Here is a 16,639-nt window from a genome sequence, read left to right as displayed (position 1 = left end):
TAGAGAGAGGGAGAGGTAGAGAGAGGGAGGTAGAGAGAGGGAGGGAGAGAGGGAGAGGTAGAGAGGAGAGGTAGAGAGAGAGGGAGAGGTAGAGAGAGAGAGAGGTAGTAGAGAGAGAGGTAGAGAGAGGAGAGGTAGAGAGAGAGTAGAGAGAGAGGGAGAGGTAGAGAGAGAGGGAGAGGTAGAGAGAGAGAGGTAGAGAGAGGTAGAGGTAGAGAGAGAGAGGTAGAGAGAGAGAGTAGAGAGAGGGAGAGGGAGAGAGAGGGAGAGGTAGAGAGAGAGAGAGGGTAGAGAGAGAGGTAGAGAGAGAGGGAGAGGTAGAGGGAGAGGTAGAGAGAGAGGTGAGAGGGAGAGAGGCGGGTAGAGGGAGAGGTAGAGAGAGAGAGAGGTAGAGGGGGAGAGGTAGACAGAGGTAGAGAGAGGGAGGTAGAGAGAGACAGGTAGAGAGAGAGAGACAGGTAGAGGGAGAGGTAGAGAGAGACAGGTGGGGAGAGGTAGAGAGAGGGTAGAGAGAGGGACAGGTAGAGGGAGAGGTAGACAGAGAGGTAGAGGAGAGGTAGAGAGAGAGGTAGACAGAGAGGTAGAGAGAGGGAGAGGTAGAGGGAGAGGTAGAGAGAGGTGAGAGAGAGGGAGAGTAGAGAGAGAGACAGGTAGGGGAGAGGTGACAGAGAGGTAGAGAGGGGAGAGGTAGAGAGAGAGACAGGTAGAGGGAGATGTAGACAGAGAGGTAGAGAGAGGGAGAGGTAGAGAGAGAGACAGGTAGAAAAAAGAGACTTGTCAGTAAACTTTCCAAATGTCGACAAAACAAATGACGCTACACAAGGTGAGCTGCTGATAGGAAGTAAAATTAATTATGCAGGAAATCAAATATTGATATAATAATCATCACATCAAAAATCAAGTGATGATATTGTGTAGTCAACGCACTACGATTGAGGCAAACATGCAGTTTATCAGGCTCCAGATGAAATACGTTAAGATGAACTTTACAGGATGGTGAAAGTGGTTGCTTGAAGCAAGATGCTCCTTTATAATTAATATCAGGGGTCTTATTTAAAATGTATTTTAATTTAACCTTTATTTAACTAGGCAAGTCAGTTAACAAAGAAACTCTTATTTACGATGACGGCTTACTCCCAGCCAAACCCTCCCACAACCCTTAAAGACGCTGGGCCAATTGTGCGCTGGCCTATGGGACTCCAGGATCACGGCCGGTTGTGATACAGCCCGAGATCTGTAGTAATGCAACTAGCACTGAAATGCAGTGCCTTAGACCGCTGCGCCACTCAGTAAGGTTATTCTGGTGACACGATCATCGATTGGCTGTCGTAAAGACAGCTTTTTTTGTCCATAATAATCTCATTATGTAGGCTATACCCTCACTGTATCTGGTAGCTATAGACTGTACCCTCACTGTATCTGGTAGCTGTAGGCTATACCCTCACTGTATCTGTTAGCTGTAGGCTATACCCTCACTGTATCTGGTAGACTGTACCCTCACTGTATCTGGTGACTGTACCCTCACTGTATCTGGTAGCTGTACCCTCACTGTATCTGGTAGCTGTACCCTCACTGTATCTGGTAGCTGTACCCTCACTGTATCTGGTAGCTATACCCTCACTGTATCTGGTAGCTATACCCTCACTGTATCTGGTAGCTGTAGACTGTACCCTCACCGTATCTGTTAGCTGTAGACTGTACCCCTCACTGTATCTGGTAGCTGTACCCTCACTGTATCTGGTAGCTATAGACTATACCCTCACTGTATCTGGTAGCTGTACCCTCACTGTATCTGGTAGCTATAGACTATACCCTCACTGTATCTGGTAGTTGTCCCCTCACGGTATCTGTTAGCTGTAGGCTGTACCCTCACTGTATCTGTTAGCTGTAGGCTGTACCCTCACTGTATCTGGTAGCTGTACCCTCACTGTATCTGGTAGCTGTACCCTCACTGTATCTGGTAGCTGTACCCTCACTGTATCTGTTAGCTGTAGGCTGAACCCTCACTGTATCTGTTAGCTGTAGGCTGTACCCTCACTGTATCTGTTAGCTGTAGGCTGTACCCTCACTGTATCTGGTATCTGTACCCTCACTGTATCTGGTAGCTGTACCCTCACTGTATCTGGTAGCTGTACCCTCACTGTATCTGGTAGCTGTACCCTCACTGTATCTGGTAGCTGTACCCTCACTGTATCTGGTAGCTATACCCTCACTGTATCTGGTAGCTATACCCTCACTGTATCTGGTAGCTGTAGACTGTACCCTCACCGTATCTGTTAGCTGTAGACTGTACCCTCACTGTATCTGGTAGCTGTACCCTCACTGTATCTGGTAGCTATAGACTATACCCTCACTGTATCTGGTAGTTGTCCCCTCACTGTATCTGTTAGCTGTAGGCTGTACCCTCACTGTATCTAGTATCTGTACCCTCACTGTATCTGGTATCTGTACCCTCACTGTATCTGGTAGCTGTACCCTCACTGTATCTGGTAGCTGTACCCTCACTGTATCTGGTAGCTGTACCCTCACTGTATCTGTTAGCTGTAGGCTGTACCCTCACTGTATCTGTTAGCTGTAGGCTGTACCCTCACTGTATCTGGTATCTGTACCCTCACTGTATCTGGTATCTGTACCCTCACTGTATCTGGTAGCTGTACCCTCACTGTATCTGGTAGCTGTACCCTCACTGTATCTGGTAGCTATACCCTCACTGTATCTGGTAGCTGTAGACTGTACCCTCACCGTATCTGTTAGCTGTAGACTGTACCCTCACTGTATCTGGTAGCTGTACCCTCACTGTATCTGGTAGCTATAGACTATACCCTCACTGTATCTGGTAGTTGTCCCCTCACTGTATCTGTTAGCTGTAGGCTGTACCCTCACTGTATCTGTTAGCTGTAGGCTGTACCCTCACTGTATCTGGTAGCTGTACCCTCACTGTATCTGGTAGCTGTACCCTCACTGTATCTGGTAGCTGTACCCTCACTGTATCTGTTAGCTGTAGGCTGTACCCTCACTGTATCTGTTAGCTGTAGGCTGTACCCTCACTGTATCTGGTATCTGTACCCTCACTGTATCTGGTATCTGTACCCTCACTGTATCTGGTAGCTGTACCCTCACTGTATCTGGTAGCTGTACCCTCACTGTATCTGGTAGCTGTACCCTCACTGTATCTGTTAGCTGTAGACTATACCCTCACTGTATCTGGTAGCTGTACCCTCACTGTATCTGGTAGCTGTAGACTGTAACCTCACTGTATCTGGTAGCTGTAGACTGTACCCTCACTGTATCTGGTAGCTGTATCCTCACTCTATCTGGTAGCTGTAGGCTATACCCTCACTGTATCTGGTAGCTGTACCCTCACTCTATCTGGTAGCTGTAGGCTATACCCTCACTGTATCTGGTAGCTGTCGGCTATACCCTCACTGTATCTGTTAGCTGTAGACTGTACTCTCACTGTAACTGGTAGCTATACCCTCACTGTATCTGTTAGCTGTAGACTATACCCTCACTGTAACTGGTAGCTATACCCTCACTGTATCTGGTAGCTGTAGGCTATACCCTCACTGTATCTGTTAGCTGTAGACTATACTCTCACTGTAACTGGTAGCTATACCCTCACTGTATCTGGTAGCTGTAGACTATACCCTCACTGTAACTGGTAGCTGTAGACTATACTCTCACTGTAACTGGTAGCTATACCCTCACTGTATCTGTTAGCTGTAGACTATACCCTCACTGTAACTGGTAGCTATACCCTCACTGTATCTGGTAGCTGTAGGCTATACCCTCACTGTATCTGTTAGCTGTAGACTATACTCACTGTAACTGGTAGCTATACCCTCACTGTATCTGGTAGCTGTAGACTATACCCTCACTGTAACTGGTAGCTATACCCTCACTGTATCTGGTAGCTGTAGGCTATACCCTCACTGTATCTGTTAGCTGTAGACTATACCCTCACTGTAACTGGTAGCTATACCCTCACTGTATCTGGTAGCTGTAGGCTATACCCTCACTGTATCTGGTAGCTGTAGACTATACTCTCACTGTATCTGGTAGCTGTAGACTATACCCTCACTGTATCTGGTAGCTGTAGGCTAGGAGTGCACGTGCAAGACCAGAGTGGGCACATTCACTAAATAACACAACATTTTAGAGTTGAAAATGCAATGAAAACCACTGTATTTATAGCCTGTATTTATAGCCTGTATTTATGGCCTGTATTATTTTTTTTTTTTTTTTTTCGGTACATGGGAATTTAACCGCAAAAGTTATTATATGTGCAATACTTTTATCTGCACCGAGTTAATTTGATGGAAACACTTCTCTAGTAAAAAAAATAAAAATAAAAAAACATTCAAAAATGCAGATTTACAAACATTTGGATGAAAATCTGTCAACAATTGGACGGAAAACCGAGCTACTGATAGGAAGTGTGAGAGAGAAAGAGAAAATGAGCATTAGAGGTAGAAAGAGAGAGGTAGAAGAGAAGGGAGGTGGTGGGAGAGTGAGATCAAGCAGGCACTAGGAGCCCACCGCGGGGGAACAATGACATGAAAGACTGGTCCAGGAGATCATAGCCACACCAGAGATCTGAGGACAGAGAATACCCTGACCCCACACACACACACGGACAGACACACACACGGACAGACACACACACACACACGGACAGACACACACACACACACGGACAGACACACACACACACGCGGTCGGCACACACATGGACGAAAACACACACACAGACACACACATACAGCAGGGACCGACAAACAAAACACAAACAAGCCTCGATGGCACCAAAACACTGACCAGACATGGCTTCAAAGAGTATACATTTTCTTTCCTAAACTAGACCAACAGGACATAAAAACCTCTCATCAGTCAGACACCAAGAACAAGGGCTACATCCCACATCCACAGACATGGCTTTGCAGAGAACTAAACACCAATCTTTACAACTGACCCCTTGTATAACCAATATCTCTAGCCCCTAGAGCATAACAACACTCTCTCCCTCCCTGGCTACATACCAAATGGGCCCTGGTCAAATATAGGGAAGAGCATGCCAGTTGGGATTGCACTGTCCTTCTATCTCCCAGCGTTAAACTACACAGTGAGTACCAAGACCCATTCACAGGAAGCTTCAGTAAGTATGTGATGAGACTACAGCGGTGGTTGTCAGAGAGACATTAAAACAATGTTGGACTGTGAAGAGAAGTCTGATCCACTCCATAACGGTTGCGGGTGGCTTGTTTTTTCCAGTGCAGAAAAATGGGAAGTTGAATTGTTATGTTTGACCTGACGCCAACAGCTACCAGGAAAGCAGGCAGGAAGTAGCTGGTGGCCCTGTCGCTCTGCCACACACTGTTACCAAGCTAATCTTTTCTCCCTCCCTCCGTTTCATTTTTTATTACAATTTTCCCAGAAGGGCTTGGAAATTCCACTTAGATCCCTTGTGTGAATCATCAGCGTGTGTAGAAGGTGGAGGTGGGGTAAGTATGTGTTGTTGTTTTTTTTAGAGAGAGAAAGATTGTGTATAAGTCAGACGCTGTGTGTGTTCGTTGATGTGCTGCACCTCATCTCTCTCTTTCTGTGCACCTGTTGGAGAGGTCACCCAGTCACCTCAGTATAAAGACATCACTGGCTCTCATTACACACTCTGCTGACTCACTGGCCATGTGTGAGGCAACAGAGAGTTCCTCTGAAGAACTCAGACACCACTCGGTGTGTCTCCTCACACAAGCACATGGAAAACCAGGCTTGTCAAGGACCCAATTACCTGCCTACTGTGTTACCTCACCATCCCAGTGCTGTATCTCCAAATAATAGACCAGACCCAATATTAATACAGAATAATAAATGCGGTTACTGTCCAGAACTTTCACAAAAATATGTCAGAATACTCAAAGCGACAGGGCGTGTCCATTCATTTTTTTCATTTAACCTTTATTTAACTAGGCAAGTCAGTTAAGAACAAATTGTTATTTTACAATGACGGCTACCCCGGCCAAACCCTTCCCTAACCCGGACAGCGCTGGGCCAATTGTGCATCGCCCTATGGGACTCCTCGATCACGGCCGGTTGTGATACAGCCCGGGATCGAACCAGGGTCTGTAGTGAAGCCTCTAGCACTGAGATGCAGTGCCTTGGACCGCTGTGCCACTCGGAGAGCCATCAATGGTCATCAATGACATTCTGTCCAAACGGCCCTTTCACCAATCAATTTAATCAATCCAATTAAAAATGCATTGAAGACAGTAGGGAATAGTAGAGGAATAGAGATCTATACAAAATCCTAGCAATTTTGACCAAGGCTCTCTTTTGTGATTTAAATCATCTATTTTAAGACATTGTGGTAATTGGTCTGTATGAGTCTGTATTGTACTTTAGAGGGAGGATGGATGGTCAAACTACCATTTACTACCAAGATGGCGGAGCAGTCAATCGTCTTTGTCCTGTCGTGTCCTTTGTATACATCTCTTTACATATTTTTCTTTGCATATCTTTTTAAAATATTTTCCTAAACCTCAACTTCTAAATACTCTCCTGCAACCCGCCTCACCCAATGTGGTGTGGATCTGCGTTTTTCTAAAGTATTTATATTTACTTTGGAATAACTCAACTGAAGCTAGCCAGCTAACTAGCTACAAGCTATCAGTCAGCAAACCATTGCTAGCGGTCATCAGCTAACCTCTAGCTCGGAAAGCTCTCGCCAGTTCGAACAACGTGACTCAAACCAGAGCATAACGGACCTATTTCTCTCCATATCCCCGGATTCCTACCGCAAACTCTGAACATTTCTATCTGGATCTTTGCAACTGCAATCCCGGGTGACCACTCCTGGCTAGTGTTTCCATCCCGGAGAAAGCACCAATTAACCTGAAGCTAGCCCGGCCAGGGCTCCTGTTCTACCACCGAAGCCCACTCCCCGGCTACAATATCTAGACCCTTCTACTGCCGGTACAGGACCGGAACACCGCGATCCTCTCCGACTGGAATACCGACATAATCTGCCCAAGGATTCCAACAAGCCCCACAGGCGCGACGCCCGCTGAAGAAGGCCCATTCTGCTAACTTGCCAGGCCTGCGAGCTACCTAGAGCTACCTGGAACCCTACTAATTCCAGGATTGGTCTATTGACGTCAACGCACAAAGAGGCAAAAACAGACTTACTCCCATCTGCTAACTGCTTGCTTGCTAACCCGGTCTGCATACAGCTAGCTTGCAAGCCCAGGTCTGCTAACTGCTAGCTTGTTTAGCCCCGGCCTACTAACTGTTAGCATCGGCCTACTAACTGTCAGAATCGCCGTGTCCCCAACCAGCCCAACCACTCACTGGACCCATATGTTCACTTGGCTACGCATGCCTCTCTCTAATATCAATATGCCTTGTCCATTACTGTCCCTGGTTAGTGATTACTGTCTTATTACACTGTAGAGCCTCTAGCCCTGATCAATATGCCTTAACCAACCATGTTGTCCCACCTCCTACATATGCAATGACATCACCTGGTTTAATCGTCTCTAGAGACTATCTCTATCATCATTACTCAATGCCTAGGTTTACCTCCAATGTACTCACATCCTACCTTACCTTTGTCTGTACACTATGCCTTGAATCTATGGTATTGTTCCCAGAAACCTGCTCCTTTTACTCTCTGTTCCGAGCAACCAGTTCGAATAGCTTTTAGCCGTACCCTTATCCTACTTCTCGTCTGTTCCTCTGGTGATGTAGAGTTAATCCAAGTCCTGCAATCCCAAGTTCCACTCCCCAGGTGCTCTCATTTGTTGACTTCTGTAACCGTAAAAGCCTTGGTTTCATGCATGTTAACATTAGAAGCCTACTCCCTAAGTTTGTTATATTCACTGCTTTAGCACACTCTGCCAACCCGGATGTCTTAGTCGTGTCTGAATCCTGGCTTAGGAAAACCACCAAAAACACTGAAATCTCCATCGTTAACGAAAACATTTTCCACCAAGATAGAACTGCCAAAGGGGGTGGTGTTGCAATCTACTGCAAAGATAGCCTGCAGAGTTCTGTATTACTATCCAAGTCTGTACCCAAACATTTCGAGCTTCTACTTCTAAAAATTCACATTTCAAGAAAGAAGTCTTTCACTGTTGCCGCTTGCTATAGACCTCCCTCTGCCCCCAGCTGTGTCCTCAATACCATATGTGAATTGATTGCCCCCCATCTATCTTCTGAGCTCGTTCTACTAGGTGACCTAAACTGGGACATGCTTAACACCCCGGCCATCCTACAATCTACAATCACAAATTATCAATGAACCTACCAGGTACAACTCCAAATCCGTAAACACGGGCACCCTCATAGATGCCTCATTGCCTGCATCCGTAATGGGTCTGCAACCAAACGACCACCCCTCATCACTGTCAAACGCTCCCTAAAACTCTTCTGCGAGCAGGCCTTTCTAATTGACCTGGCCGGGATATCCTGGAATGACATTGACCTCATCCCGTCAGTAGATGATGACTGGCTATTCTTTGAAAGTGCCTTCCTCACCATCTTAAATAAGCATGCCCCATTCAAAAATGTAGAACTAGGAATAGATATAGTCCTTGGTTCACTCCAGACCTGTCTGCCCTTGACCAGCACATGCTAATGTGTTCTGCATTAGCATCGAATAGCCCCGTGATATGCAACTTTTCATGCAACTTTTCAGGGAAGTCAGGAACAAAGTAGTTAGCTTTCCTAAGGCTAGCTTTTTCAAACAGAAATTTGTTGCATCCTGTAGTACTTACTCAAAAACACTCTGTGACACTGTAAAGTCCATGGAGAATAAGAGCACCCTCCTCCCAGCTGCCCACTGCTCTGAGGCTAGGAAACACCTTCACCACCGATAAATCCACTATAATTGAGAATTTCCATAAGCATTTCTCTACGGCTGGCCATGCTTTCCACCTGGCTACCCCTACTCCGGTCAACTCACTGGCACCCTCCACAGCAACCCGCCAAAGCCCCCACCATTTCTCCTTCATCCAAATCCAGATGGCTGATGTTCTGAAAGAGCTGCAAAATCTGGACCCCTACAAATCAGCCGGGCTAGACAATCTGGAACCTCTCTTCCTAAAATTATCTGCCGAAATTGTTGCAACCCCTATTACTAGCCTGTTCAACCTCTCCTTCGTATCATCTGAGATTCCCAAAGATTGGAAAGCTGCCACGGTCATCCCCCTCTTCAAAGGGGGTGACACTCTAGACCCAAACTGCTACAGACCTATATATATCCTGCCCTGTCTTTCTAAAGTCTTGAAAGGCAAGTTAACAAACAGATTTCCGACCATTTCGAATCCCACCGTACCTTCTCTGCTATGCAATCTGGTTTCCAAGCTGGTCATGGGTGCACCTCAGCCACGCTCAAGGTCCTAAATGACATCATAACCACCATCGATAAGAGACATTACTGTGCAGCCGTATTCATCGACCTGGCCAAGCCTTTTGACTCTGTCAATCACCACATTCTTATTGATTACTCGGCAGCCTTGGTTTCTCAAATGATTGCCTCGCCTGGTTTACCAATTACTTCTCTGATAGAGTTCAGTGTGTCAAATCGTCAGTCTCTATGGGGGTGCCACAGGGTTCAATCCTCGGGCCAACTCTCTTCCCTGTATATATCAACGATGTCGCTCTTGCTGCTGGTGATTCTCTGATACACCTCTCGCAGACGACACCATTCTGTATATTTCTGGCCCTTCTTTGGACACTGTATTAACTAACCTCCAGACGAGCTTCAATGCCGTACAAATCTCATTCCTTGGCCTCCAACTGCTCTTAAACGCAAGTAAAACTAAGTGCATGCTCTTCAACCGATCACTGCCCGCACCTGCTCGTCCATCCAGCATCACTACTCTGACTTAGAATACGTGGACAACTACAAATACCTAGGTGTCTAGTGGTTAGATTGGAAACTCTTCTTCCAGACTCACATTAAGCATCTCCAATCCAAAATGAAATCTAGAATCGGCTTTCTATATCGCAACAAAGCATTCTTCACTCATGCAGCCAAACATACCTCGTAAAACTGACCATCCTACCAATCCTCGACTTCGGTGATGTCATCTATAAAATAGCATCCAACACTACTTAACAAAATGGATGCAGTCTATCACAGTGCCATCCGTTTTGTCACCAAAGCTCCATACACTACCCACCATTGCGACCTGTACGCTCTCGTTGGTTGGCCTCGCTTCATACTCGTCGCCAAACCCACTGGCTACAGGTTATCTACAAGTCTCTGCTAGGTAAAGCCCCACCTTATCGCAGATCACTGGTCACCATAGCACCACCCACTCGTAGCACGCGCTCCAGCAGGTATATCTCACTGGTCACCCCCAAAGCCAATTCCTCCTTTGGTTGTCTTTCCTTCCAGTTCTCTGCTGCCAATGACTGGAACGAACTGCAAAAATCTCTGAAGCTGGAGACTCATATCTCCCTCACTAGCTTTAAGCACCAGCTGTCAGAGCATTTTACAGATCACTGCACCTGTACATAGATGGGCAGTGTACAGATGGGCTATCTACCTACCTCATCCCCATACTGTATTTATTTATTTATTTATCTTGCTCCTTTGCACCCAGAATCTCTACTTGCACATTCATCTTCTGCACACCTACCATTCCAGTGTATAAATTGCTATATTGTAATTATTTCGCCAACATGGCCTATTTATTGCCTTAACTCCCTTATCTTACCTCATTTGCACTCACTGTATATAGACTTTTTGATTTCTTTGTTCTACTGTATTATTGACTGTATGTTTTGTTTATTCCATGTGTAACTCTGTGTTGTTGTATTGTGTCGGTTGCTATGCTTGAGAACTTGCAAATGAGAACTTGTTCTCAACTGGACTACCTGGTTAAATAAAGCTGAAATAAAAAATAAATAAATAACTGACCAGTGGATAAGATACTCACAAAGCCAGCGCAGTGTTCACAGAAGGTGGGTTTGACGTAGGTGGCCTCTGTGAAGGTGTGGATGAAGCCAATCTTACAGTTGAGCAGAGAACTGGCCTTCATGAAGTAGTCGATCATCTCTTCCCGGCTGATCTGCCCATCTCTGGAGGGAGGGAGAGGTGGGGAGGAGGAAGGGAGAAGAGAGAGCGAGAGAGAGACAGAAAGGTCATCTGCCATTGGCCTAAAGAGCCGGGAACCCAGACTTCATCAAAGATATTGGAAATACAGACATTTTCATCAAAAATAAATGTGGTATACAGAAAACGGGCCCACTGGTTGCTGTCTAGGTTACAGGGAGCTGGTAGTCCCATCAACCAAACTACCGGCAGTGAAACAGGGAAAGAACTCGGGGTGCGCTCATTTGGTATAGAGCAGATCTAACCCTCTCTAGTAAATTTGTCAAAACAGGAACATTTTACATCTGGCTAGAAATGATTTATCAAATGATCTCAACAGCGAAAAAATGTGCTACCTCTATCCCCCTAATAGAATCCCCATACTTTAATGAAGACAGCTTCTCCATCCTAGAAGGGGAGATTAACCATTTCCAGGTACTAGTCTGTGGCGGCCTAAATGCCAGAACTGGACAAGAATCTTAACACACAGGAGGACAAACACCTACCTGACAGCCTCCCCCTCTCAAATATACCCTCCTAGCCACTACGGCAAAAACAACCAACAACAACAAAAAGATCACAACTCCTGCAGCTCTGTCGCACGCTGGGTTTGTACATAGTCAATGGTAGGCTTTGTAGGGACTCTTACGGTAGGTACACCTATAACTCATCTCTTGGCAGTAGTACTGTAGATGACTTTATCACTGACCTCAACCCAGAGTCTCTCAGAGCATTCGCAGTCAGCCCGACTGACACCCCCATCAGGCCACAGCAAAATCAGTCTACTTGAACAGAGCAACACTCAATCATGAGGCATCAAAGCCAAAGGAACTGCATAATATTAAGAAATACTATAGATGGCAGGTTGTGTAGAAACCTACCAAAAAACTGTTAGGAAACAAATTCCATCCCTTTTAGACAACTTCCTGGACATAACGTTTCACTGTAATCGTGAAGGTAGTAGAAAACCTAAACAAAAATTAAGCAGACAACTGAAGAAAATAAACAACAATGACAAATGGTTTGATGAAGAATGCAAAAACAAATTGAAGGAAGAAACAAACAACACAAAGAGTTATCTATCCAAAACAGAGATGTATGGATAAACCACTTCACCAAATCTATTTGGCTCCATAACAAAGAACCGACAGCAAAAACATATAGCTGATCAAAAACAAATATTAGAATCGACTATTAAAGACTACCAGAACCCACTGGATTCTCCAATTACATTGATTGAACTACAGGACAAAATACAAACTCTCCAACCCAAAAAGGCCTGTGGTGTTGATGGTATCCTGAATGAAATTATCAAAAATACAGACCACACATTCCAATTGTCAAACAAACAAACCAAAACACCTGCAAAGACTTCTAATCAAATGTATTTATAAAGCCCTTCTTGCATCAGCAGATGTCACAAAGTGCTGTACAGAAACCCAGCCTAAAACCCCAAACAGCAAGCAATGCAGATATAGAAGCACGGTGGCTCGGACAAACTCCCTAGAAAGGTCAAAAACTAGGAATAAACCTAGAGAGGAACCAGGCTATGAGGGGTGGCCAATCCTCTTCTGGCTGTGCCGGGTGGAGATTACAACAGAACATGGCCAAGATGTTCAAATGTTCATAAATTACCAGCATGGTCAAATAACAATAATCACAGTAGAGTTTGAGGGTGCAGCAAGTCAGCATGCTTTGTTGATGTAAAAAAAAAAAAGTTTGACTAAATTTGGCATGAGGGTCTGCTATACAAATTGATGGAAGCCAGTGTTGGGGGACAAACATCCAACATTATAAAATCCATGTACACAAAACAAAATGGGCTAAAAACACAAACTTCTTTCCTCGGGCCGTGGGGTGAGACAGGGATGCAGCTTGAGCCCCACACTCTTCAACATATACAGTGCCTTGCAAAAGTATTCGGCCCCCTTGAACTTTGCGACCTTTTTCCACATTTCAAGCTTCAAACATAAAGATATAAAACTGTATTTTTGTGTGAAGAATCAACAACTAGTGGGACACAATCATGAAGTGGAACAACATTTATTGGATATTTCAAACTTTTTTAACAAATCAAAAACTGAAAAATTGGGCGTGCAAAATGATTCAGCCCCCTTAAGTTAATACTTTGTAGCGCCACCTTTTGCTGCGATTACAGCTGTAAGTCGCTTGGGGTATGTCTCTGTCAGTTTTGCACATCGAGAGACTGAAATTTTTTCACATTCCTCCTTGCAAAACAGCTCGAGCTCAGTGAGGTTGGATGGAGAGCATTTGTGAACAGCAGTTTTCAGTTCTTTCCACAGATTCTCGATTGATTCAGGTCTGGACTTTGACTTGGCCATTCTAACACCTGGATATGTTTTTTTGAACCATTCCATTGTAGATTTTGCTTTATGTTTTGGATCATTGTCTTGTTGGAAAACAAATCTCTGTCCCAGTCTCAGGTCTTTTGCAGACTCCATCAGGTTTTCTTCCAGAATGGTCCTGTATTTGGCTCCATCCATCTTCCCATCAATTTTAACCATCTTCCCTGTCCCTGCTGAAGAAAAGCAGGCCCAAACCATGATGCTGCCACCACCATGTTTGACAGTGGGTATGGTGTGTTCAGGGTGATGAGCTGTGTTGCTTTTACGCCAAACATAACGTTTTTGCATTGTTGCCAAAAAGTTCAATTTTAGTTTCATCTGACCAGAGCACCTTCTTCCACATGTTTGGTGTGTCTCCCAGGTGGCTTGTGTCAAACTTTAAACAACACTTTTTATGGATATCTTTAAGAAATGGCTTTCTTCTTGCCACTCTTCCATAAAGGCCAGATTTGTGCAATATACGACTGATTGTTGTCCTATGGACAGAGTCTCCCACCTCAGCTGTAGATCTCTGCAGTTCATCCAGAGTGATCATGGGCCTCTTGGCTGCATCTCTGATCAGTCTTCTCCTTGTATGAGCTGAAAGTTTAGAGGGACGGCCAGGTCTTGGTAGATTTGCAGTGGTCTGATACTCCTTCCATTTCAATATTATCGCTTGCACAGTGCTCCTTGGGATGTTTAAAGCTTTGGAAATCTTTTTGTATCCAAATCCGGCTTTAAACTTCTTCACAACAGTATCTCGGACCTGTCTGGTGTGTTCCTTGTTCTTCATGATGCTCTCTGCGCATTTAACAGACCTCTGAGACTATCACAGTGCAGGTGCATTTATACGGAGACTTGATTACACACAGGTTGATTGTATTTATCATCATTAGTCATTTAGGTCAACATTGGATCATTCAGAGATCCTCACTGAACGTCTGGAGAGAGTTTACTGCACTGAAAGTAATGGGGCTGAATAATTTTGCACGCCCAATTTTTCAGTTTTTGATTTGTTAAAAAAGTTTGAAATATCCAATAAATGTCGTTCCACTTCATGATTGTGTCCCACTTGTTGTTGATTCTTCACAAAAAAAAAATACAGTTTTATATCTTTATGTTTGAAGCCTGAAATGTGGCAAAAGGTCGCAAAGTTCAAGGGGGCCGAATACTTTCGCAAGGCACTGTACAGTGCTTTGGGAAAGTATTCAGACCCCTAGACTTTTTCCACATTCTGTTACATTACAGCTTTATTCTAAAATGTATTAAATTGTTTCATTTCCCTCATCAATCTAGACACAATACCCCATAATGACAAAGCAAAAACAGTTTTGGGGAATTGTTTGCTAATTTATAAAAAATAAAAAAAACGGAAATCTCACATTTACATAAGTATTCAGACCCTTTACTCAGTACTTTGTTGAAGCCCCTTTGGCAGTGATTCCAGCATCGAGTCTTCTTTGGTATGACTCTACAAGCTTGGAACATCTGTATTTGGGGAGTTTCTCCCATTCTTCTCAGCAGATCATCTCAATCTTTGTCAGGTTGGATGGGGAGTGTTGCTGCACAGCTATTTTCAGGTCTCTCCAGAGATGTTCGATCAGTCCAGGCTCTGGCTGGGCCACTGAAGGACATTCAGAGACTTCTCCCAAAGCCACTTCTGCATTGTCTTGGCTGTGTGATTAGGGTCATTGTCCTGTTTGAAGGTGAACCTTCACCCCAGTCTGAGGTCCTGAGCGCTCTGGAGCAGGTTTTCATCAAGGATCTCTCTGTACTTTGCTCCATTCATCTTTGCCTCGATCCTGACAAGTCTCCCAGTCCCTGCCACTAAAAAACATCCCCACAGTATGATGCTGCCACCACCATAGGGATGGTGCCAGGTTTCTTGCAGATGTGAAACGTTGCATTCAGATCAAAAAGTTTCATCTTGGTTTCATCAGCCCAGAGAATCTTGTTTCTCATGGTCAAAGAGTCTTTAGTTGCCTTTTGGGAAAACTCCAAGCGGGTTTTCATTTGTCTTTTACTGAGGAGTGGGTTCCATCTGGTCACTCCACCATAAAGACCTGATTGGTGGAGTACTGCAGAGATGGTTGTCCTTCTGGACGGTTCTCCCATGTCCACAGAGAAACTCTAGAGCTCTGTCAGAGTGACCATCGGGTACTTGGTCACCTCCCTGACTCCCCCGATTCCTCAGTTTAATCGGGCGGCCAGCTCCAGGAAGAGTCTTGGTGGTTGCAAACTTCTTCCATTTAATAATGATGGAGGCCACTGTGTTCTTGGGACCTTCAATGCTGCAGAAATGTTTTGGTACCCTTCCCAGATCTGTGCCTCAACACATCCTGTCTCTAAGCTCTAAGAACAATACCTTTGACCTCATGGATTGGTTTTTGCTCTTACATGCACGGTCAACTGTGGGACCTTATATAGACAGGTGTGTGTCTTTCCAAATCATGTCCAATCAATTGAATTTTACACAGGTGGACCCCAATCAAGTTGTAGAAACATCTCAAGGATGATCAATTGAAACAGGATGCAGCTGAGCTCAATGTCAAGTCTCATAGCAAAGGGTCTGAATACTTATGTAGATAAAGTATATATATATTTTTGTTATATATTTTTTTACAAACGTTTAAAAACTGTTTTTGATTTGTCATTATGGGATATTGTGTGTAGATTGAGTATTTATTTTGTAAGGCTGTAACGTAACAAAATGTGGGAAAAGACAAGGGGTCTGAATACTTTCCGAAGGCACGGTACATCAACAAATTGGCGAGGCTCTAGAACAGTCTGCAGCATCCGGCCTCATGGTATTCCAAATAATAGTAATAGTAATAGTTGCCAGGACCACAAATACAAATTCCATCTAGACATCGTTGTCCTTGAGCACCCAAAAAAACTATACATACCTCGGCCTAAACATCAGCGCCATGGGTAACTTCCACAAAGCTGTGAACGGTCTGAGAGACAAGGCAAGACCTTCTATGCCATCAAAAGGAACATAGAATTCGACATACCAATTAGGATCTGGCTAAAAAAATACTTGAATCAGTTATAGAACCCATTTCCCTTTATGGTTGTGAGGTCTGGGGTCCGCTCACCAACCAAGAATTCACAAAATAGAACTAACACGAAATTGAGACTGCATGCAGATTTCTGCAACAACAAAAAAATCCTCTGTGTACAACGTAAAACATCA

The 16,639-nt window shown here is 44.6% G+C and overlaps 1 protein-coding gene across 1 annotated transcript in view; it reads right to left on the bottom strand.

Annotated features, from left to right (window-relative positions):
- Positions 1–10,877: 10,877 nt before the first annotated feature.
- LOC135533415 (RAS guanyl-releasing protein 2-like) overlaps positions 10,878–16,639 on the bottom strand; it is a 32,245-nt gene continuing 26,483 nt past the window's right edge. Inside the window, exon 4 of the mRNA XM_064960748.1 lies at positions 10,878–11,085. Coding sequence (XP_064816820.1) covers positions 10,878–11,085 — 208 coding nt within the window. The remainder of the gene's footprint in view (positions 11,086–16,639) is intronic.

The sequence above is a fragment of the Oncorhynchus masou genome, unplaced genomic scaffold, assembly GCF_036934945.1.
Source record: "Oncorhynchus masou masou isolate Uvic2021 unplaced genomic scaffold, UVic_Omas_1.1 unplaced_scaffold_2373, whole genome shotgun sequence".
Classification (NCBI taxonomy): Eukaryota; Metazoa; Chordata; class Actinopteri; order Salmoniformes; family Salmonidae; genus Oncorhynchus; species Oncorhynchus masou.
The sequence above is the reverse complement of the archived record's forward strand: the minus strand, read 5'-3'. Positions and strand labels throughout refer to the sequence as shown.